Source organism: Phyllopteryx taeniolatus, chromosome 13 (genome assembly GCF_024500385.1).
Source record: "Phyllopteryx taeniolatus isolate TA_2022b chromosome 13, UOR_Ptae_1.2, whole genome shotgun sequence".
Taxonomy (NCBI): domain Eukaryota; kingdom Metazoa; phylum Chordata; class Actinopteri; order Syngnathiformes; family Syngnathidae; genus Phyllopteryx; species Phyllopteryx taeniolatus.
Window position 1 is genome coordinate 15604265 of NC_084514.1, and position 23215 is coordinate 15627479.

The 23215-nt window shown below is 41.7% G+C and overlaps 1 protein-coding gene across 6 annotated transcripts in view; it reads right to left on the minus strand.

Annotated features, from left to right (window-relative positions):
- Positions 1 to 23215, minus strand: part of arid1b (AT-rich interactive domain 1B) — a 249881-nt gene that overhangs the window by 194189 nt on the left and 32477 nt on the right. For 5 of the 6 annotated variants that reach the window (XM_061794174.1, XM_061794173.1, XM_061794171.1 and 2 more), the window contains exon 3: positions 11520 to 12985. The exons of the other annotated variant lie outside the window; for it this stretch is intronic. In XM_061794174.1, the coding sequence (XP_061650158.1) occupies positions 11520 to 12662 (1143 nt within the window). In that variant the 5' untranslated portion in view covers positions 12663 to 12985. The remainder of the gene's footprint in view (positions 1 to 11519; positions 12986 to 23215) is intronic. 6 annotated transcript variants of the gene reach the window in all.

Genomic DNA, 23215 nt, shown 5'->3' on the forward strand with positions numbered 1-23215 from the left:
ATTGAGCCCATGAAATACATGTTTCTGTCAAATGACAATCTCTTCAATCCACTTCATGATGATTCTGTATGTTTTATAATACCATGTTTTTAACGAGTACTGAATAACCATTCCCTACCTGAACTGTCTTGATGATAAGCAAAGCCAGTCAAAACAAGTCAAACACCTGTAATTTGTTTGAATAATGGCAAATGCCACAAATGTGGGATTTAAGTATTATTTATATGATAATATATTTATATTAATTTAAGATTCAAGTGTTGTTGATGTTGATATGTTTAATGAACAGCCTGAGTGATGCAAGCAGGTCAAAATCATGTGGCTGAAATAGGCATTAAACCATGACTTGTGCTTATTTCAATGAAAACATTGCGTAAACCGGTTTTGTCACCTTGCTACCCATGATTGCAACCAAACAAGGTATTTGTGGCACCTAAGTATTCGTTTGTCACAGGAAGTCTTGATTCAGACACAGACATTTGTGTAAGTCAGCATCAGCAACATTTGAACATACAAATTTATAACATACAATCATAGCTGTTAAACGATACATGTATATTATTTTGGGTGCTTACAACAGTTGTTTTGATGTGTTTTTCTACTTTTTTTTTTTTTTTTTTTTTACACAGTGTCAAAATGTGACAAAATCTTAGTGTCTTTCAAACCATAAAGACAGACTAAAACGTCAAAAAGGAAACAACTACCCTTACTGTTCGAGTACACTAGTTGCCAGCAACGTAGATAATGGTCAGAATGGTTTGAGTTGAGGATACAATTACACAGTGAGGCTAAATTAGTTAAGTCAGACTTATGTATGCAGAACAAAGTGAATTTTGGCAATTTCAGTATGTTTCAACATTTAAATACACCTCGATAAATATATCATACGTTTTGTAGCAACAAAACTATATCTATACTTGATTATAAAACTAGCATTATAAAAACAGTTCTCCCGAAATCATTACAAACGCAATACGTTTCTGCACACACGCCCTGTGCTACCCTCTGCCCGCTCCAGAGTTGGGGTCAGGGTGCCCTCCAGTGCGCCTCACCCTCTCCACTCTTAATTACCACTAATCATCTCCTCTCTTTCCCCCCCTCCTGCCATAATAGAATCATTCATCTTTACTACTTAATGAGTAGACACTGCAGTCACCGTCCAAGGTCAACTGCAACTAGCACAGAAAAGACAAAAAAACACAGCGACTTAGAAACAACACAAAGAACGGAACGGTAGAAAAAGGGAATATCCAGTAGTCTCCGCATTACTCCGCTTTTTCGAATAAACCCAGAGAATGAGAAGATGAGCAATGACTAGGAACTGCAGCAGTCTGCAATGTCCAATGGAAACCACCACACGCAGGGGGAATTTCCAGGGAAGCTTAATTACAAAACATGTTAGGCAAGTACAAACTGTCATTCCCTTAAAACAAGACAGTTTCACAAAGGGGAACAAAGCTGCTCCTGTAAAATCGATTCTTCTTTTGCAGCTCTTGCATGCCACTGTTTAAAAAATAAATACTCCTAGCAAGAACCATTTCTGCAGAGCGGATAAGAAAGCAACATCAGCATTGTCCACCTCAAGTATCATAAAACACATACTGTAATTAACACTAAATGCTGGATATACTAGACCATTAAAGTCAGTCAGCTAAGAATTCCCGAAAGGCAAATTATACTAAGAAATGTCTGTTTTTCACAACACAATAAATGATAGGCTTTCATTACCATTTCTCTGTTAGTTTGCAGCATTGTGCTACACTAAACTTTACAGTGGGTTAGGCATGGACCAATGAAGATCTTATTACATTTTTGTACAGATCCAGGTTTTGTTTCCACTTCTGTTAACATTGCAATAATTTCCCTCTCAGTGAATGTATGAATATTAATGCAGTCAACCATCAAACAAAAAGGTAAGGATAATAGCCTTACATAAATAAAGTGATAATTAAATATAATGAAAGAAAAATCCATTATAATGGTATATCAATATCATAAATGTGACGACAATGGCTTTTCTTTTAAGTTATTAAAGTAATCATCAAATGGGGATCACAATCTGGTTTGTCGCCAAGATTATGCATGTGCACACAAGGAACTGATGGTACAATAAAATACCTGTACAAATATGCAATAATATATAGCCATGGCCATCAAAAACACAAATTCAACACAAAAGCAACATAAATCCTCCCTAAGTCAAGGTATCTCTAAAGTAAAAATACATTCAAGTGAAATATGAAGTTCCTCACTGCAGTCTCATGCAGAGAGCAAACACAAACAATGTTCTCCTGCAGTGCAGTACTGGTCAGCACTGCACAGCAGGCTTTGTAAATGGGACAGTTGTCTATGGATTATGGTAATGTGGTATTCCACACTTCCTTCCCTCTGGCATGAGTCTGACATTACAGTAACCTTTGCATGTTTAGCCAACATGAACCATGGATGTTCATTGAGAAGACACCCACACACACACACACACACACACACACGTGCACTAAGAGACTCACGCTAGCACTGTTACACAAAGAGATGCACAGTGGAGTGTGTACGGCATATGCTCATCCAAAACAGCATCGACATTCTTCAGATGAATTAACATCATGGAGTAATAAGACATTTACACTTCAGAATAAAGTTCAGTTGGGTTGTCGATATCAAAGCCAGTTCTTCCGGTTTCAGTTCAAGGAGTGTCTGGAATGTAGAACACAAGTCTGGCCATATCGTGGCGCTGCCTAATGCAAGGGTAGCTGCCATTTTTTTACATCACTCCCAAAACATGATCAGCAAAATAACCTTGTCCTCCCATCTGCAGTGTCCAGCAACTGCTATCAAATTTACAATGATTTATGTTGACTGTGTGCATGTGTATAGAGAGAGGCATCGATCCCTCCTAAAATTAAGCACTAGCAACCTGTCGCAACCTGTGTGTAGTATGACCATGCGCAAGCATCGTTCTCTTACAAACACATACACTCAAGTGTAGAAGTGAACAGGACGATGCATTGTTGGGGAGTAAATCATCACATGTAACCAGATCACATAGCTTGATTACAAAATGTAATGTATATAATTGTCATCCTTTACATTACTATGTCATCAAATTACAGTTGCTTTTGGAAATTTCCGTGATTAGAATTTCAGTTACATTTGAAAAGTAGCCACAAAAGCTCAGACTTTATTTCATATCACTTCCTTCTTCTAAAGGCGACGCTTGTAATTGGCTTACTCTCGTCATGTGCCATTTTGTCATACTCTCAAACATGACATATTTTTCCAAATATGATCTCTATCGCCACCTTGTGGTGACATTTCTTCAAGTTATATTTAACTAAGATATAGAGATATAAGAACATCGACCTTTTAATATTTTCTTTCATCTTTATAATTTTGCACTTCTTTTAATGGAAAATTCACTTATCAGGTTTATCATCAATCAAGCAATCAGACTATTTATATAAGACTTTCATATGTTAAAATGTACACAAAATAAAAGCAACGAAAGCAGACAAACTCATCATATGAAGAGATATTGTCTAAATGATGCACATTGGTCATTAGATCATCACAGTGGCGTACTATGCCTTTTTTTACGGAGGCTGAAGCCCCTCTATAAACATTTCAAGCCCCTCAAAAAATGATATGGTAGTATGTGTTTATGGCGATGTTTTACTTTATTAGCCCCCCCCCAAAAAACGATATTCAGCCCCACTAAAATAAATTGTGGCTTCCCCAAAATGTCCCGTTGTACTGCTTAATCCACTTTTTAAGAGGAAACATACAACCCCAATTCCAATGAAGTTGGGACATTGTGTTAAATAAAAACAGAATACAATGATTTGCAAATCATGGTCAACCTATATTTAATTGAATACACTACAAAGACAAGATATTTAATGTTCAAACTGATAAACTTGATTTTTTTTTAGCAAATAATCATTAACTTAGAATTTTATGGCTGCAACACGTTCCAAAAAAGCTGGCACAGGTAGCAAGAAAGACAGAGAAAGTTGAGGAATGCTCATCAAACACCTGTTTGGAACATTCCACAGGTGAACAGGCTAATTGGGAACAGGTGGGTGCCATGATTGGGTATAAAAGGAGCTTCCCTGAATTGCTCAGTCATTCACAAGCAAAGATGGGGCGAGGTTCACCTCTTTCTGAACAAGTGCCTGAGAAAAAAGTCGAACAGTTTAAGGACAATGTTCCTCAACGTACAATTGCAAGGAATTTAGGGATTTCATCATCTACGGTCCATAATATCATCAAAAGCTTCCGAGAATCTGGAGAAAACACTGCATGTAAGCGGCATGGCTGAACACCAACATTGAATGACCTTCGATCCCTCAGGCGGCACTGCATCAAAAACCAACATCAACAATTCAGAAAACCAATGTCAGTAAATACAGTTCGGCGCTACATCCATAAGTGCAACTTGAAACTCTACTATGCAAAGCAAAAGCCATTTATCAACAACATCCAGAAACGCCGCCGGCTTCTCTGGGCCCATCTAAGATGGACTGATGCAAAGTGGAAAAGTGTTCTTTGGTCCGACGAGTCCACATTTCAAATTGTTTTTGGAAATTGTGGACATCGTGTCCTCCGGGCCAAAGAGGAAAAGAACCACCACTACTACCGGACTCTTATGGATGCAAACTTCAAAAGCCAAAAGGGGCTGTGTTAGTTCCAATGGCATGGGTAACATACACATCTGTGAAGGCACCATTAATGCCAAAAGGTACATACAGGTTTTGGAGAAACATGTGCTGCAATCCAAGCAACATCTATTTCATGGACGCCCCTGCTTATTTCAGCAAGACAATGCCAAACCACATTCTGTGTTACAACAATTAGTAAAAGAGTGCGGGTACTAGACTGGCCTGCCTGCAGTCCAGACCGGTCTCCCATTGAAAATGTGTGGCGCATTATGATGCGTAAAATACGACAACGGAGACCCCAGACTGTTGAACAGCTGAAGCTGCACATCAAGCAAGAATGGGAAAGAATTCCACCTACAAAGCTTCAACAATTAGTGTCCTCAGTTCCCAAACGTTTATTGAATGTTGTTAAAAGAAAAGGTGATGTAACACAGTGGTAAACATGACCCTGTCCCAGCTTTTTTGGAATGTGTTGCAGCTATAAAATTCCAAGTTAATGATTATTTGCTAAAAACAATAAAGTTGAACAGTTTGAACATTAAATATCTTGTCTTTGTAGTGAATTCAATGAAATATAGGTTGAACATGATTTGCAAATCATTGTATTCTGTTTTTATTTATGATTAACACAACGTCCCAACTTCATTGGAATTGGGGTTGTACAAGCATCCTGTTGACGCGTTGATTCAAAATTAAGAAAGGTAATCAAAATATTTTTGTATTTAATTAGTTATTTTACTCTTATAAAGTAATTGAAATACTTACACTATTACATTTTCAACAGGGTAAATTTTAATTGTAACCACCTACATTTCCAAAGTAATCTTCCGAAAACTGGCATTGAACCAGTCACTGCAGAAGTGCTGAGTATATTTGACTCTATATTTACTTCAAAGAAAACAAACAGTGACAGAAACAAATAAAAAAAAGTGAGACTTGGAGGAAGAGAAACAACCCAAAGAAGGAGACAAAACTCATTAAAAGAAACACAGTTTATCATCAGTCCCATCCTTTTTTTTCTGTTTGTCTCGCTGTGCCTTACACATAACAGAAAGTATTTGTTATTACAGTTTGTGACTATATTTTTTTCTCGTCTTCTCTTTATTGAGCATGTAATTCCATCAATCCAGCACTGATTAGTATCACCTCCAACCAAACAGCAGTACGTGTGTCTACAGTGCCCTGTGTAGTGTTTCGCCTTCTTTGAAGAGGCTGTGAGAAAAACCATCATATGCCCCTTTGCACATGGAAGCCACTGTTTCCCATACACATACTGAATTTTGAAGGGTATACAAACAGGTTTTTCTGGGACAGTGCATTAAAAAGGCAATGACTAATGTGACCAGATTATGCAATAGGCTATGTATATATATATATATATATGTGTGTGTGTGTGTGTGTGTGTGTGTGTGTGTGCGTAAAACCATCTCCAGTAATAATTCATCACTGAATCATAAAACTGAAAATGATGAATGTGATGAATTCGTGCAATTCCAAGAAAGGTTCTTATATCATCATTGGTGGTTAAAGAGGATGTAAAGGGAGGTGCTGTTAAAGCAGAGGTGGCAGCACAATAGTCCACAGATGTGTTGAGTAAGGTGCATAAATATTCAGTGGGAGATGCAGGCTGTCTAAATACCTCTGAACTGACTGCGGGTCCCTTGGGAGAACGAGCTTGCAACTGAGAGCCCGGGACACATGAAAAGAAACGGGAAACACTGACAGAACAGAAAGGGGTGTGAAAAAAGATGTCTGCACAATTGAAAGCTATCCGTAAAGAGGACCATCTGTTTCTAAAAGCCTTCTTTTGCAAATACACAAATAAGCCCACGCTGGAGGACAAGAAAGAAAGAAATATCACTCGTCCTCAGCAATGGAGGGGGAAAGGAGGGTCCTTTCCTTCAGCCCAGTCCGCATGGCTAATTAGCATATGTGAAGGTCAGGGTGGTCGCTACGGCAGGGTGGGAGGGTATTGGGGGCGCCACTATAGCTCAGACACACGTGCACCCTGCACGCTACTAAATGGATATAAGCCATTTAAATTACTGTTGTGTGAAGGAGAGAAACACTTCACAGGCTGAAGCCCAGTGAGCCTCAGTGGGAGAGAAGATTTTAACTAAGTTGACATTTGCCAGAGTTCTGTTACTGATTGCCTCTCTCGGTCTAAACTGAGCCCGGAACATTTCTCAGAAGTCAGCAGCCTTCCGTGTGACTCACTTCAAAATATCGCCTACATTCTTACATCTGTGGCCTTGCTTCAGCCTTCCTCTACAGCAGCTGCGCCTTCCTCCGAGTCTTGGTGTGCAAATTGTAAAGTGTGGAGGTATTTAAAACATCTCATTCTAGGGAGAAGAAAACTATTCGTGTCTTTGTGTGTGTGTGTGGGGGGGGGGGGGGGGGGGGTGTATGTGACTGTGCAAAACAGGAAAACAAACATTTGGTAAAATGTGGTACAAAATTACAAAGCAAATATCGTAGGGACTTCAATATTTCGGAAATCAAAATGGCATTTCAAAAGTTGTGCTGCTTTGATGGATGCTAGGTTGTCTGGTGGTATTAAGCCTATTTCTGCACAAATCTCACTCTGTGAAAAAATAAATTTGACGTAATCAAGACACACTCAAGTCACCGGAGAGCTTACATGTACCCAAATCTAATGTTATTTTCCAAATCAAATTTGGTTTTTATGGCTGTGTTCCATTCTGATGAGACTTGTGTGATTTGTGCGAAATAACATTACATCACTGTACAAGACTTGAGCAAGCTATTAAAAAAAACAAAAACATTATTTAATTAGCCACCTAATAATATACACATGAATGTACAGTTGATGCAACTGTGTTACTCTACCCTATTTTTACCTCCTAGTATTTAGCGAAAAGATTAATTGGTATTCAGTGGCGAGAGTATGCAGCCAAGGACTAACCCCAGCTTGCCAATTACCTAAGCAGGCTGTGTGTTTCATCTGAGGAGGATGAAAACCGCTGAGCAGGGCCCTTATCGGACGGAACAGAGCAAATTAAAAATTCACTCTGGTGTTGCTAATCAGTGCTGTGCTTGCTAGCCAAGACACAAAACAACATAAACAAATGATTGACAGGAGCGGGGCAAGGCAGGATGGATGGGGAAAGGGATGAGGAGAAAGGGGCGGGATTCAGGTCGGACTGCTTAGTGCTGACAAAGGTGCATCAGTTCTCAGGATAGAGAAGAAAAACCAGAACACAAACAAACACATGAGGTCCTGTGAAATGCTGTAAGAATTCATTTGCAGCAGCCACGGTTAGGCCCATCACTATGCACAAGGCTCCCTGCGATAGGCACATAATACAATGTGACATTGATGCATTGCTCCCATTATAAAGTCTTTGTTCATATCACACTAATAATTCATAAGTGAGAAATGTAAACAGTATGCGGTGGAAAGGAACGCAAGTAAGGATCATTTCAAGGTAAGTGCTGTACGACCGAGGATGTGAACGTGTTCGCCTTTGATATGCACTGAGAATAACAAAATAACAAAGGCAAACATTGAGCACAACAATGGAAATTAGTGGAAACAGTAAATGTGCTTTCATTTTTATTTTACCAGGTCACATTTTAAATGAGTTGCTGCTATAATGATCTGAGCAACACCACTGTTTCCAATGTACTCATTATTATCCACTAATTACTGTTATTGTGCTGTGTGTGTTGTGTGTCTGTTCAGGTGAGTGGATAACAGACACATCCATGTTACACATGTAGGATGACACAGAAAACACTATGTCATTTATGACTTAAACTTGAATAAGTCATTAGGATTGCACAGCTGCTGTTGGACTGCTACCAAAGGTACATATGGCATAAAGAAAACGCCTGGATTTGTTAATCAGGCAACACAGAGTATGACTTGAGGAGGAAAAAAAACATGATACAGCAGAAACTCTCGAACACCCCTGAGGTCACCTAATTTGGAATTTAACTGATTATATTGTAATTTGGGGGATATAAAATATTTTAAAAATAAACAATTTTTTTTTTTTTAAATATACTTCAGTCTCACAACATGGCACAAGTTAAACTGTCCACTGTCTTCAGACAGACTTCAGCAAATGTTGCGCAACTTCAGCTCAGTGAGCATCGATATTTAAATTGGATTTTTTATTACTAGTTATGTCAAGGAGAAATGAAATTTGATTTAAAAAAATATGATCACTGAATCAGAGCGAAGTTATTGGAAACATATCATATCCATCATGGCTGCAAGCTGTAGCAGAATACACAATATTAACAAAGTAGCATAATAGCTAAAAGCAAATTAGTTAATGACAAGGAGGAAAATGATCAGAAAAGGTACAGCTTCAATTTAGTGCACTGAAAATGATTTTTTTTCTTGTTGTTGTTGAATCATAAAGTACATTTCTTTTGCTGAAATAATGCAATGCAATAATATGAAATATACTTTTTAAGAATAAAACGTGCCTAGTTTTTGATGAACACTGGCTTACTACGCTACTGTATTAAATGTTGGTCACGTTGGTACGTGGCAAGCCAAGTATTTTTTTGCTGTGGTACTTGATGTAGAAAGTTTGAGAACAACTACTCCACCATCAGTGAACCGATTGTAACTTAATGATAGTAAAATTGTCTTCAAATTGAAGATGGATCTACTACGACTACATACATACACACACAGCACACACAGTGTTAAAGCCAAAGCCTGTCTTCATTTCTGTGATTGTCCAGACAAGTGAGAAAAATGTGTGTCTGTGTATTGAGGTGAGAGGAAGTGTAAATGAGGTGCAGTGGATTCGCTCACTGCTCCCTCCTGAAGTGAGGCAGTGAGGAGGGAAATTAAATTTGAAAGTGGGGAAAATGTGCCAACAGGTGACAGAGGCGTACTCCAACCAAACCCACTCTGAAGTGAAGCACAGTCGAATCACTGGGCCAATTTGGATGCGCTATTATGCACAACGCCGCTCGCTGTTCTCACACTGCCTGGCAGAGCACAGTAGAACAGTGTTGCCGCTCCAAATATGAATTAAACATACAGCTTTTGTGGCATAAATATGCTGCTCAAATGTTGTCCAGACAGATTATATATATATATATATATATATATATATATATATATGTGTGTGTGTGTGTGTGAGTGTGTGTTTGTGTGAGACCATTTCTTGTCACAGTTTAATCAGTGTCACTGCAAACTCTCTCGAACAAATGATTTGTCATCAACATCCAGCACAAATGGTCTTCTATTAAAACTGCATGATTTCCCCCCCGCCCCCTAATTGACGCTGCATTTAACCCCCTTGCCCTCCAGTTGTCCAGATGTTCCATCAAGTAGTGCGCATAATTTAGCACATCTAAAACAATTGCAGAGGGGAAAAAAACATCTCACGGGAACAAAAATGTTTTGCAGTGCAGTTCCTACTTTCCCTGGTTGTGCATATATGTCTCCACAATCCTTGCACAAGCAGTGTTTCAGCACAATGCTCCCAGAAGAGTGAGGCTTTCATGGATGAGAGCAGCCTATGTTGGCTATGTTGACAGCTATGGCCAGGAAAAGGGGGAAGGGGGAATACTCGTTTAGAAACACTTGGTCACCTCCCACTTCTGTTAGCGCTGATGTGCCCTAAAGCAAGGCAGTCAACAGCCAGCTGTAGCCAAGAATAGATGTTAGCTTGCAGCGACGTGAATAACATTGTTTATGGAACATAACATTAGTCAGATGGTGAAGAAGAACACACTAAAACAATGTGTTTTGATACAGTTCTCACAATTTTACAAGAAATTTGACATGCATATTAAATTAAAAACACAACAGATAGATGCTCATATTGACTTGGGCCGTATTTCTGCTGTATTGAATGCAGCACAACCAAAGCTCCAGAAGGCACAGCATCCTTGCCCTTTTTTCTACGTGCTGTTTGCCCTGATGACCAACTAGGCGACAAGTGCGAGACAAATCTTTCAGGCCTCCAAGATGCAGAATTTGGACAGAGCTTAGCATGAGCGATCATGATCAACGAGCATTCAAGGCACAGGCGCTGGGTCGTCTGTTTGAATTTTCAGCTCAGCTGCACAAGAGGAGAGTAACACCGACTCGAGCATTTAATCAGGAACGTTATTATGTGAATTAATTAATATTTTACAGTGGTGTTTTACTTAGCTTGATGAGTGGTTCAAACACAATATTCTCTCTGGCCATGTGTTTGAGATGACTTCTGCATTATTTTTACATTTAAAAATACATATACAGTATGATACAGCACTGTACAAAAGGCCATGCACAGCACTTGGTTGTTGTTTACCTTTTTCTTTTTCAGTCATTTTTACATTGTCTATAAGAGTAAAGAGTTCAGCATTGGTAATTTAATAGTGTTCCATTTCGGAGGCACCTTAACTTGGTTGTACAATTTGGGATTGTATTGTCTGTATTTTGTCAAATACTCGTGTAGAATTAGGGATAGTTATGGTGTATTTCACTGCATGCTAAGTACATGTGGCGTAAAGGGGGCTCATACTAAATGTCTACTTAAGCCTGTTTTCATTTTCTTGTCTTCTATGTTTTCTGATTGTATCCTTAAGACATGGGAAAATAATTACTGTACATGGGGTTATTATAGCAGACACAGTACTGAACTGCATCTCCAAGTACAGTGTGTCTCACCATTGTAATAAGGTTTGGTTACACACATACATATCACATAAACACCAACAGATTTGGATTTAGTGCATTTAAAATTGTCGCTGCTTTCTTTGGCAAGCTAATGATTAATACATTTGCACAAATAGGAAGACATGCAAAAGCACCCATCTGAACTATGCCTAAATTCCCACCAAACACATGTAAGTGCACGCGTGAAGTGAGGACCTTACCTGACTTCTCCCAAGGCCTTGTCCTCCATTGCCTGGACTAATTGAATGCGGATGGTTCCTGGGCTGCCCTCCCCAGCCGTGGGCCGTGGTGGCTCCATACTGAGGGCCCGCATCTTTCCCATGCAGACCCTGCTGCGCCGACGACGCACTGTAGTCTTGGTAGGCCCCACCGTAGCCCCGCATCATGGGGCTCGGTGACGTGAGCAGCTGGTTGAGGGTCGGGGTGGCCCCTGAGGGATGCTGCTGCTGAGTTGGTCCCGGGAACCTTTGGAAGCCACTGGAAGAGGCTCCCAAAGTGGACTTGCTGTGGCTTGCCGAGGAGTTGCTGCTCATGATCATGTTTTCAGGTTGCCTGCACCCAGAGGGGCCCATCATGCCGTAGGTCCCAGCGCCGTACCGTGCCCGATTATAGGGAGGGTACTGGTTGTACTGGCTGTTCTGGTAGCCTGCTTCGTGGGAGTTGTCCATGCTGTTATGTGCAGATGATATCGCCATCCCTTGCTGCTGCTGCTGCTGCTGCTGTCCGTGTCCATGTGGCTCAAAAGACCTTGTTGAGTAATAGTTGTTGTTGAACTCTGAGTTGTTGCTGGTTGGCCCCAAGTTGGCGTGATCGTACCTTGAAGACATCATCCCCTCTGTGGATGTAAGATGTCCCTCACCTTTACCCTGCACCTGCTGTTGCGACTCCACTTGACCCCCCAGAAGGTTCTCTTTACCGCCGTGGTGGTCCACAGCCCCTCGGGGTCCCTGTCCGTTGTTGTGGCTGTGCATCTGACGCTGCGGATGTGGCGCAAACTGGCCGAATTGCGGCTGCGGTGTCTGGGACTGCGGGGGGTCTCCGCTCCCGACACATTTCAGCTTATGGTTGGCGATCTGTCCCGTTTCCATTGAGGAAGTGTTGGAATTAGACGATGTGAGGTTATTCCCATCCTTGCCGTGACCCGCGGAAGTTGAACGCACCATGCCGGGCTCCGTTCGGCGGTGATGATTATTCAGAGTCCCATCTCCGGCGCCCAGCATCTGCTGTACACTTCCTCCTCCTCCGCCGGATTTCCCCGAATTGAGCTCCGCGCCCAAGGCGCTGGATAATTTCTTGTTTTTGTTGTTATTTCTGGAGGGAGCCGATGCCACTTGCGCAGCCATGCTCGCTCGCTCACTCACTCCAACATCTCAGCGCGCGGCGACCGCGACCCTCGGCCAGCCTTGCGCGCGCACACCGCAAATAAAAAAAATAAACAAAAAATAAAAAATAAAAACACGCAACGAGGTCAAAGATATTTGCACAAACTTGAATCTAGCACCGGTGCTCTAGTCGTCGTGGTGGTGGTAAAAACTGCGCGTCAGTGAAGCGTCATGTTGAGACTTGGTCTTGCCAGGTCTGAACTTTTTCTTCCCCCCTCCGCGCTTGTCTCCTCCATCCCGGGTCTTGGTGATATGTAGCCGCGTTTCTCGGAGCCCTTGTGGCCCTGCATGGGGAGGATGAGAGAGAGAGAGAGAGCGAGAGAACGGGCTCGACCAGTTTATCCTCCTCCAGGGTTCCAGCGCCGACGCACATGGAAAATCCGGAGTGGAGTCCAGATCCACGCTACTGTTGCGCGTATCTATGCGTTCTTGATATGTTCATTTTGCATGGGCTGAACGAGAAACCGGCATATGAGCAGAGGTGAGATGCATGTACAATTGCACACTTTCACCATCAAAACATTTATTCAGCAAGTTGATCTGAATCTGTAGGTGCATTCAGTTATAATACGACCAAATCATGTTCAAAGGAAGCAATTTTAGTCCCACAACTGAGTGTTCTGCCAAGGTTTTGTGGCCCTGCAGAAAACAAACAAACAAAACCAAAAAACTCACTTTGGATCACCTCCACATCAATGCCACTTGTAAAAAATATATATTTTTTCTGGGGGCCTGAGACTGGACCTTCCCCACATCCCACCTCAGAGCACCCCTACTTATCACCACAACTAATTTCATAACTGCACTAAGAACTGCCTCACACACTACCTACTAGCCGATGAGAGTTATCGGGAGGTTTCCAGCTCTGATTTTCCCTCCACCCGCCGTCTATGTCCCCTTGACTCAAACCAGTTCTCTGCAGCGCTGACAGGAGTCGGACACGCAAACTCAAAGTGTGTTATTCAGTGTTGCCTTCGGAATAACAACGTGACAGTTTATGGCAGATGCAACACTATGTTGCAATAGTCCTCTTTCAAACAACCAAAGGCACCTTGTAACAGTAGTGCAATCATAGACGTGTGTAAAAACTAGCACTAGAGGCAGATATAGAAATCCATTGTAAAAAAGTAGACTATTAAAGCAAGTTTAGTTTGAATAATGACTTTTTTTTATTATTTTCCCCTCAGTTCAATTAATTTGTCTGCAAGAGGAACTTGTGTGAACTGATGATGACTTAAAAAATAAAATAAAAGAGAGAGATGTGAGCATGAAATAAAATAGAATCAACCCCAGGCTGCAGGCTAGGGCCACACAAAAACCAAAGTCTACAAGATACGCGCTAACCCATCAGTGGCATTCAAACATGAATGTAAAATAGTGCTTAGCAAAGACGATGTGTGTCTGCTGGGATTTGAATACGCAGAGGCTCTGCTTTGATGAGATCAGATGCATTTGATCAACAGAGGGAGCTGTGGATAAAAGAGGGGCGGAGGAAGGGGGGGGGGGGTAGGATTTGGGGATGAGTGGTGCTGAAGATGGGCATGGTAATGATGATAACTGCTCCTGCTGCTGCTCGTGGTGCTAAGGACAAATATGATGATGATAAGCATCATGATAATGATGATGATACCAGTGGTGAAAGTTTTGCTGCTTATAGTGATGGTGAGGATGATATTTTAGCCACTTGTTGATTTAGGTCACAAAACAATGTAATGGACTGTATGTTGTGCAGTGTGAAGCTATTGTATGTCCATGACAAAGGGAAGACCCCTGCTGGAGATATGTTGTCAGTACAAATCAGAGCTTCATTATAAAGTGAAAATCAGTTTGCGCTACTGGTCAACGTCTGATTTGTCCATACTTACAAGCGCTTCTTTTTTCCCACAGTCAAGTTATTGCCACAATAAAACCTTTGTGAACTGTCTGTGAGTTGGAACATTCTTGACTTTGATACAAACATGAATAGAAGTTAACATCTGTAAAACTATGTGCGACGACACATTTAAGGAAGTGGAGCGGTCTCGGCTAGTAAAGGTCATTGAATTGATGGATCTCGTGCTTGTTTTTGGAACCTTGGAAAAAGCTGGAGGACCCAGGGAAAGTCCACACCAGCATGGGGGGGGGGACATGCAAACTCAACATAGGACTTCAAGGCCAAGATTCAAACCTCGTGACAGTCAGCCAGACGAGCTAACAACTACTCACTGCTGCCCGTTTCAAATTATAATATTGAATATATCAACTTTGAGTTGCACTACAAGTGCAAATAAACAGTGAACCCCTGTAACTTGAAAAAAAAGAAAGAAATTGTGTCCTCCCGATTGCACATGAAAGATGTGGAAAAGGGAGGATTGCTGTGTGTGCCTGGGAGGTCTCTTTAATACATTAATACAAGATACAGCAAACTTTGCAGTGTACATTATGTTAATGTCAACTTGTTAACGCTGAGCCCTCATCCACTGATCAGCAAGGACAGACTCATGTTCCACCACTACGTCATGATAACTTCCATTTCCAGTTCTATGGTCGTCATCATCACATTGTCTTCACTTCTACGCTTGTATGATGGCTTTACAAAAAATATATATATATACAAAAAGCCACTTGTGGAGCTAATCGTGGATGCTCACTGAGCTGAGCTATGGTGAGCGTTCTCTAACTACTGCACATTTCGTTGTTGTATTTTAACATAAAGTAGCAAGAAAAACACATTTTCATGACAATGACCACTGACACGCGGATGCTTGGTCCCATTTCTCCAAATGGAAGCTCAGTCACTGGAGTCAAATAAAAGCAAGTGGCATCCTTGGAAACATGTCCCAGCCACTCGCCTTTATGTGTCCATATGGCAGAAAATAAAAGCCATAACATGGTTATGGTCCAACAACAAGGTCTCAGTGGTGCTCACCATGCCTATGTTTAGTGTATAATAGCATCAACAGGACCAGATGGCTATTTATCGATAGAACACCCGCTAAAGATGTACATATATTCTCTTTGTATTCTGTGTGTGCACGTGCGTGTGTGTGGGAGTGAGAGAGACAACAGGCAACTTTTAACAGTGGAGATGCTACATGTAAGGTGTCAAAATCGTGGCCGGTTGTGTGCACCTTTTGTGATTAGAACAGGCCTCCTACACACACACACACACACACACACACACACACACACACACACACACTTCCTGCTCTGTGTGCTTTGTACACATGCCGATTCTGGCTCCCGTCAGAGTTGGAGATCAAAGCCTCTGCTCTGATCTCATCTAGAGCAACACTATGAGGCTGACAGTGAGAGGACTGGGGGCATTAGCATATTCTATGACGGCTTTTCAAGCCGTTGCCTCGGCTGCAGTTTGGGGTGTGCCGTGCTGTGGCTTTGCAACTCTAATTTCCCTAACCCGCTCATTAAAAAAAGCCCACTGTTCTCCCATTAATTCGCAGACACACTGATCTGTTTGAATGGCGAGTGTGTATGTGCAAGAAGAGGGAGGTGTAGGGCGGCGATGGCTCAGCGCATTTGCATTTATGTTTAATTTATAACCTTCAGGGGCCCCCTGATGCAGCAAGATTGAAACAATAACCCCAGACAAACACGGAAAAAAGGAGGACGCTGGAAATGCACAGAATGGGATGTGCTGTGAATATGTGTATGAGTGGGTGTGTTCTCATTGGGAAGGATGCTGTTAGGCCTTATGCATTTGTGCATCTGCATCTGCGTACATGTGAAACATACTGGCAGAGAGGCAGAGATCTGCAATCCACGGGGGATAACATGCCAGGGTGAGTGTCTGTCAGGAGGAGGGCTGGAGTCTGTGCTGGAGGGAGTCTGCAGGGATCTCCCCCTAGCAGCAGAGCACTGAACAGCACAGCAGACAACAGCAGAAGCCTGGCCAAGCAAAAAAAGTGGGTCAGCCCAGCACCCATACACAGTTCAGATTGCTACAGCCCTGGTGTTGCACTGTGAGTACGTTTGCAGAGAAGAGAAAGACAGAGAGAATGCACACACGGTTGTGGGTTGCGATCGTGAGGGAGTGTCTGGTAGCCTCATTTGCATTAGTGATGTTGGAGATGTTGTTGTTTAGGAAACCAGTTGACTGGCTGGGGAGGGCAAAAATCCAAGCCAGACACCGTGAGTACAACATCTGCATCAAACCGATCCAAAGTCTTTTCATTTCAGGCTTGGGTAAATAACATTTGCATTGATCAGTCTGCAAAAACCCAGCTACAAGAGGCCTGGGAGTGAACGTAGTATGAGAAACAAAACATCTCTCGTTCCTTTTGTTTCCTTGCAAAGTTGAGGGCCTCACTAGAGCCCTAAAAACAGCTGTGATGGATAAAATGTTGAAAATAAAAACACTAGAGAAGAGTGAATGCTATTGTGCCTTCTTGTATACTAAAAACACAGAATCACAGAATTCCCAAGTTGCGGCATGCTCTATTTATGCCTTATGAAAAACATGACTCAAAAGAAACAGCAAGCAGTGATGCTCTACTTTCACTGTCAGCTATCATGTGAAGTGTGAAGAGGAGGAAGAGGATGAGCGGAAGATAGAGATGGAGAGGAAAGTAGAGGAGAGTGAGCTTCTTCATCCACAGATCCCATCCTGATGGTGGCAGGGGACTGGGCTCTCAGAACCCCCTCCCTCCCTCCCTCCCTCTCTCCCTCTCTCTCTCTCTCTCTCTCTCTCTCTCTCAACCGCTCCTGATGCCTGTCACTGCTCCTTTTCCATCCCTCCTTTCTCCTGACTGGAGGAGTGTGTGAAGTGTCCCCCAAGAGGCTCCTCCTCAAAAGATGGTATTTACAAGCTCCACACTGAGCCCACTTTTAACTGCCTGTGAAGAACTTCTTCCAGCGTCTTTGATGTGCCAACCTAATGGGGAAGAGCGCGCCGGCAGTCATTGCATAAGTTAGCGCGCTGATGAGAGCTAATCCACTAGCATTGCAAGGTAGGCTTCACGCTGCTTGTGGTAAGTGAAATCTTCACAAGCTGTATGGCTTCAGAGCCATGCTGCCCATAGAAAAATATATACTGTATATACTGTACCGCTGTTATGAAGGCACTGAAAAGGCGTGTCATCTTTTCCAGCAAATCAGAGGCTCTGGCAGCAGGCGATGCCTTGATGTATCGAGAGGACTTCTGATGTGATTGGCTAGAGTTCAATACTACAAAATGTGTAAATCATAAAAAAAAAAAAGAATATGTTCATAAATTAAAAAAAATAAACTGGTGCATCATTAACATTTATCGTTAAGACACTACTAACACTAATACTACTATATTTTACATAATAAAGCATTTTGTGCCCACAAAATTTTAAGCCTCAAGCCCATTAAACACAATTACCACAATGACCATAAAACATTTCCCCACATGCTATTTGGAGATTTTAACATTGATTTTGTAGCCGGGCTTGGATGTTTTTCTTTGTAAGATAAGACTGTTGCACCTGAATGAGTTCAATGAAAGAAAGGTCATGAAGTAGTTAATTTTTTGTGCAAACTTGAACAGAACTTAGTTAATTTCTGCCTGATAAACGTAATAGAGATTGCGCTTATTATAAACGAAAGTTCGTTTTCATTCAAGAGTGGCAGGTTTTGTCATGCAATTCCAGGAAAAATTCGTCTGAACACACGATATATATATGAACTATGAAATGAACATTTTTGGAATGGCGAACTGAACTTTGCACGAGTTCCGTGTAGAAATTGAACTTTCCCAACACTGGATAAGGCTTCCTTCTGGCCACACTACCCAACAGTGCAGACATATGAATCAGATGGCAGATTGTCATCACAAGTACCAAACAGCCAGTACTTGGCTGAAATCTCTGCAGCTCCTTCAGTGTTGCTGTCGGCCTGTTGGCAGCCTCCCTAAACACTTTTCTTCTCGTTTGTCATCAATTTTGGAGGGACTTCCACTTGTTGACAATGTCACCGTTGTACCATCTTTTCTACACATGATGTTTTATGGTGTTCCATGGTATATTTCATGCTTTGGAAATTCATTTCACCCTTCTGCTTACTGATACCTTCGAAGAATGAGATCCCTCTGATGCTGTTGAAGCTCATGGCTTGTGATGGAAGATTTGTATACAAAAAATGAAGTTGAACATTAATTGGAGTTCATCAGAGGCACTTAAATGGTGAGAGGTGTTTGCTGACTCCAATTTATGATTATGAATGTTATTGGAAACAGCCACAGCCTGATTGATGAGGGTGTGCACAATTGTGCAACCACATTATCCCACTTGTTTTGTTTTTCTTACTTCCCCTCTAATTTCTTTTAAATTGAGTTGTACAGGTTTTAGGTCATATTAATAGTGGAAAATGTTTTGAAATAATTTATTGTGGCCTTAAAATTTTATATCACTAATATCAGGCATGTGAATAGGGGTGTGTAGACTTTTGCTATCCACAGTATGTCCATATTTTCTACTGCTGTAGGTAAAATGACCCGGTGTCCTAATACTTATATGTAGCATTCTATCGTTCAAGAAGTTTTGCTTGGTCTCGCCCCTCTCGTGCTCCACAAATTGCAAGGTCAAAGATAAATGACACATTTGGGAACTTCCATCCATCCATCCATTTTCTGTACCGCTTACCCTCACTAGGGTCACGGGCGTGCTGGAGCCTATCCCAGCGATCATTGGGCAGGAGGCGGGGTACACCCTGAACTGGTTGCCAGCCAATCACAGGGCACATATAAACAAACAGCCATTCGCACTCACATTCACACCTACGGGCAATTTAGAGTCTCCAATTCATGCATGTTTTTGGGATGTGGGAGGAAACCGGAGTGCCCCGGAGAAAACCCACGCAGGCACGGGGAGAACATGCAAACTCCACACAGGCGGGGCCGGGGATTGAACCCCGGTCCTCAGAGCTGTGAGGCAGACGCTCTAACCAGTCGGTCACCATGCCGCCAATCTCAGTCCAACCAAGTTTTATTTTTAACAAAGGCAGAGAAAATGAAGGCTTTCATAACAAACAGGCATTTGGAACGATTTTGAATTAGGCTAATTAGGTTTGTGTTTTGTTTGTTGTTCAGGAGCCATGATCAAAGTGATATTTCACCAATTTGTGTCAGTTCTGGCGAAGAGGATGAGTTTGGAGGAAAGCTTCCTATTAATCTCTGCAGGTTTTGTGTACTTTGTGTTAGGGAAGCTAATCAAAACACGACAATTACTAAATGAACGTGTTGATAAGAAGTTAAACAAATCACTACATGTGCGCTATCTTAACTTAAAAATGACGAAATGGGACTGTGCATGTTTTTCGACTTTTTTTAAAATGAAGCTCCTGGCTTCAATTTCAATGTGTACCCTATGCTCCCCGCTCTGTCTGAGTCGCAATATAAACTCAAAGAGATGTGGAAGGAGTGACCCAGGAGCTCAAAGTCTGAGAGCAACGGGCTGTTTTGATCTAATCTAATATTTATGAATAACTTCCTTGATATTTCCTTCGCACCATGAAGCCATCTGCTTGTACAGTGTTACACAATAATGTCTTAGAGGGACGATGATGGAGATCAAAGGGAGCTTGGGCACGGAATTCTCCATTCACTTGCTCTGTGGAGCCCGAGAAGGATCTCAGCAGCTCGCTATTGCATCTAACTCCGTGTTATTGAAACACATGCTCGACTACGCTGCAGCGCTGGGTGAGATGATATTTTATTTGTGTCTCTGTCAAAGGGAAATGAGTGCAGAGAGGGAAAACACTGTCACCATTTGGGAAGAAAGATGAGCGTGACTGTGTCTCTGTTTGCCATTTTATCCAGTGCATATTTGCCCAAATATGTCTTTTTTTCTGCCATGGATATGGCACGCCTTTCATCGAGTCAGCGTACCATGAAACCATTCTGGCTGTTTGGATCAGTAATGGCCTCATATGTTTTTTTGGGTTCCCCCCCACCACTATCTCTTCACAAAAGTCAAGTGTTCTCAGACATATTTCCTAAAGTGTCCTTGCTCCAAGGATCTATTGTTAGCCTAATGGGGGCTAACGACACTAAGACTCTAATTATGGAGGCCAGCAATAAGCCCTGATAATATTGCAGGCGAAGTGGGTAATTTGTGGCAGTCCTGTTGAAGGGTTGAGGGGAGGCAATGAAAAGAAGGCGGGGAGGTGATGCAGAGGGGGGGGGGGATTGTTGTTTTCTTGTGTCATCGCCTTGTCCTCCATCACCCTAATAATTCCCCAAGACCAGAGAGCCAAACGGCAGGAGAATATTAATGCAGTCTGTGACATTATGGTAGCTTCCCATTTAAATTCAATATTTTATTATATATGGCCCATCAACAGGGGATTTCTCACTAGGTTTCATTTGTGTATGCTCCTATTTGATAAAGTCCCTGCACAGCACCACTCAAGTGCCCATTCTTCTTATTTAAAGCATATTGTACAAGTATAAAAGCCCCATGCTTAAAGATCAATGGTTGAGCTGTCATAATGTGTTCACTGGATGCATAGCTGCACAAATGTATAGGGTGAAAAGCATTTACATGGCTGAAGAAGCTGGAACTGAAAATATAGAATTGGTCCACCCTTTACAGCTATGGCAGCGTTCACTCTTGTTGTTCTGACTGTAGGAAGTTGTATTCATTCATCCAGCAAACAGACATGCAAACACCAAAGGCATGAAAAAGGTGACCAAAAAAATAACATTGCCGGGGGGGTCTGGGGGGTTCCCCTGGGCTCCCACAGAGAATGTTTTTGATTTTAACATAAATTAAGCAATCTGGAAGACTCTGAAGAGTACAATAAGGCAAAATAAACAAATGGTCTTCATGCAGAAAAACATTTATTTACACCGGTCAAGTACATGTTGATGTACAAATTTAGTATTAAAATTAAATTTGCCTCATTTCTTTGTTTTTTTGTTTTGGCCTCCAACTTGAGCCAGGCCCATCTCCACCTGCACATGATGCCTGCTTCAAGCTGTGCCACATGAATAGCATCCTCCTCTTTAAGCGCTCTCATTCTGGAAAAGAATCAACTACAATCATTGTCTGTTTCACTTCATTTTTCACTACTACCAACTTCAAAGGCTAATCCCAAATGCATCCTCCTGGAAAATATTAAGTACAATATTTTTCTGTTTTTATTGGCCATCGCTAAATTTGAAGTTAGCTCATTCTGTGTTGTCACGCCGGGCTGACTTATCTAGTCTTCATACCTGCCCAGGAAGCCCAATAGAAGACATTGTGTGAGGTCATATGTACGATTCACGGAAATGGCCTATTTTGAGTTCAAAAGGGTGAATTTCACCAAAAGGCGACTGATTTGCATGCATGAGCAGACTACTAAAGTCTGAGGCTAATAATCATAATCTTTATTCTTTAATCCCAAATATGTTTGATGGGGTTAAGATCAGGGTTCCCAAGTTCTTCCACACCAAACTCATGCATTTATGGATCTTGTTTTGTTCCCTCGGGAACAGCCTTAGATCTTAGCCTAAGATATATGATTATTATTATTGTATTTTAGATGTTATATACAACACTTTGTTACAGCTTTAGTTGTTGTGAAAGTGCAAAGAAATAAAGTTGAGCTGAGCCGAGTTGAGTTTTTGGCCATAATTCCAAAAGGTATGTTTGGTGCGAACCCAACACTACTCATCCCCTGGAGAACACCATATCTGCGACATAGCATGGTGGTGGAAGCATCATGTTTTGGGGCTGTTTTTTCAGCTGGAACTAGGGCCTGAGACAAGGTGGAGGGAATTATGAACATTTAAAAAAAGCAGTTTAGCACAAAACCTTCAGACTTTTGCTATAGAAAGCAACAAAAACAAAAAGTCTAATAGAACTTCTGAAATGAATTTGGGGTTATTTAGAGGCACTGTAAATTGTGTCAGGTGTTGACTCCCATATAACGAGTTTGAAATAATTCTGAAAACAGCGACATCCCAGTTGTAAGAGGGTGTGCACGCTTGTGCCCATGATCTTAATTTTTGCTGCCATTCTTTAAAATATTTTTAATAAACAAAATGAGTCGGTCAGTGCCGCCCATGTGGGAACTTGTCCACACTAAAACAAATTTTCCAAACATTCTCAACATAGGTGGCATGGTGGTTGACGGGTTAGCACATCTGCCTCACAGTTCTGAGGACCCGGGTTCAAATTCGGCCTCGCCTGTGAGGAGTTTGCATGTTATCCCCGTGCCTGCGTGGGTTTTCTCCAGGTACTCCGATTTCCTCCCACATCCCAAAAACATGCAGAGTAGGTTATGGATGGATGGATTCAATTTAGTTGTACAGGTCACAATAATGGTGTAAAATTGGGAAATTTTTTTTTTTTTTTTTAATCTTGGTCTCATCTTTTTGTATCACAAAAACCTGGCATTTGAACAGGGGTGTGCAGACTTTTTATATTTATTTTACACCAATTCACTAAGAAAGATTGAACTGAAAGTAGGGAACTAAATACACTGTGACTAAAAAAAAACAGGTGAGAAGGACACAACAAGGAAAGGTACTGATTGGACAACAATGACGAGCAGTAGACAGGAGAGGC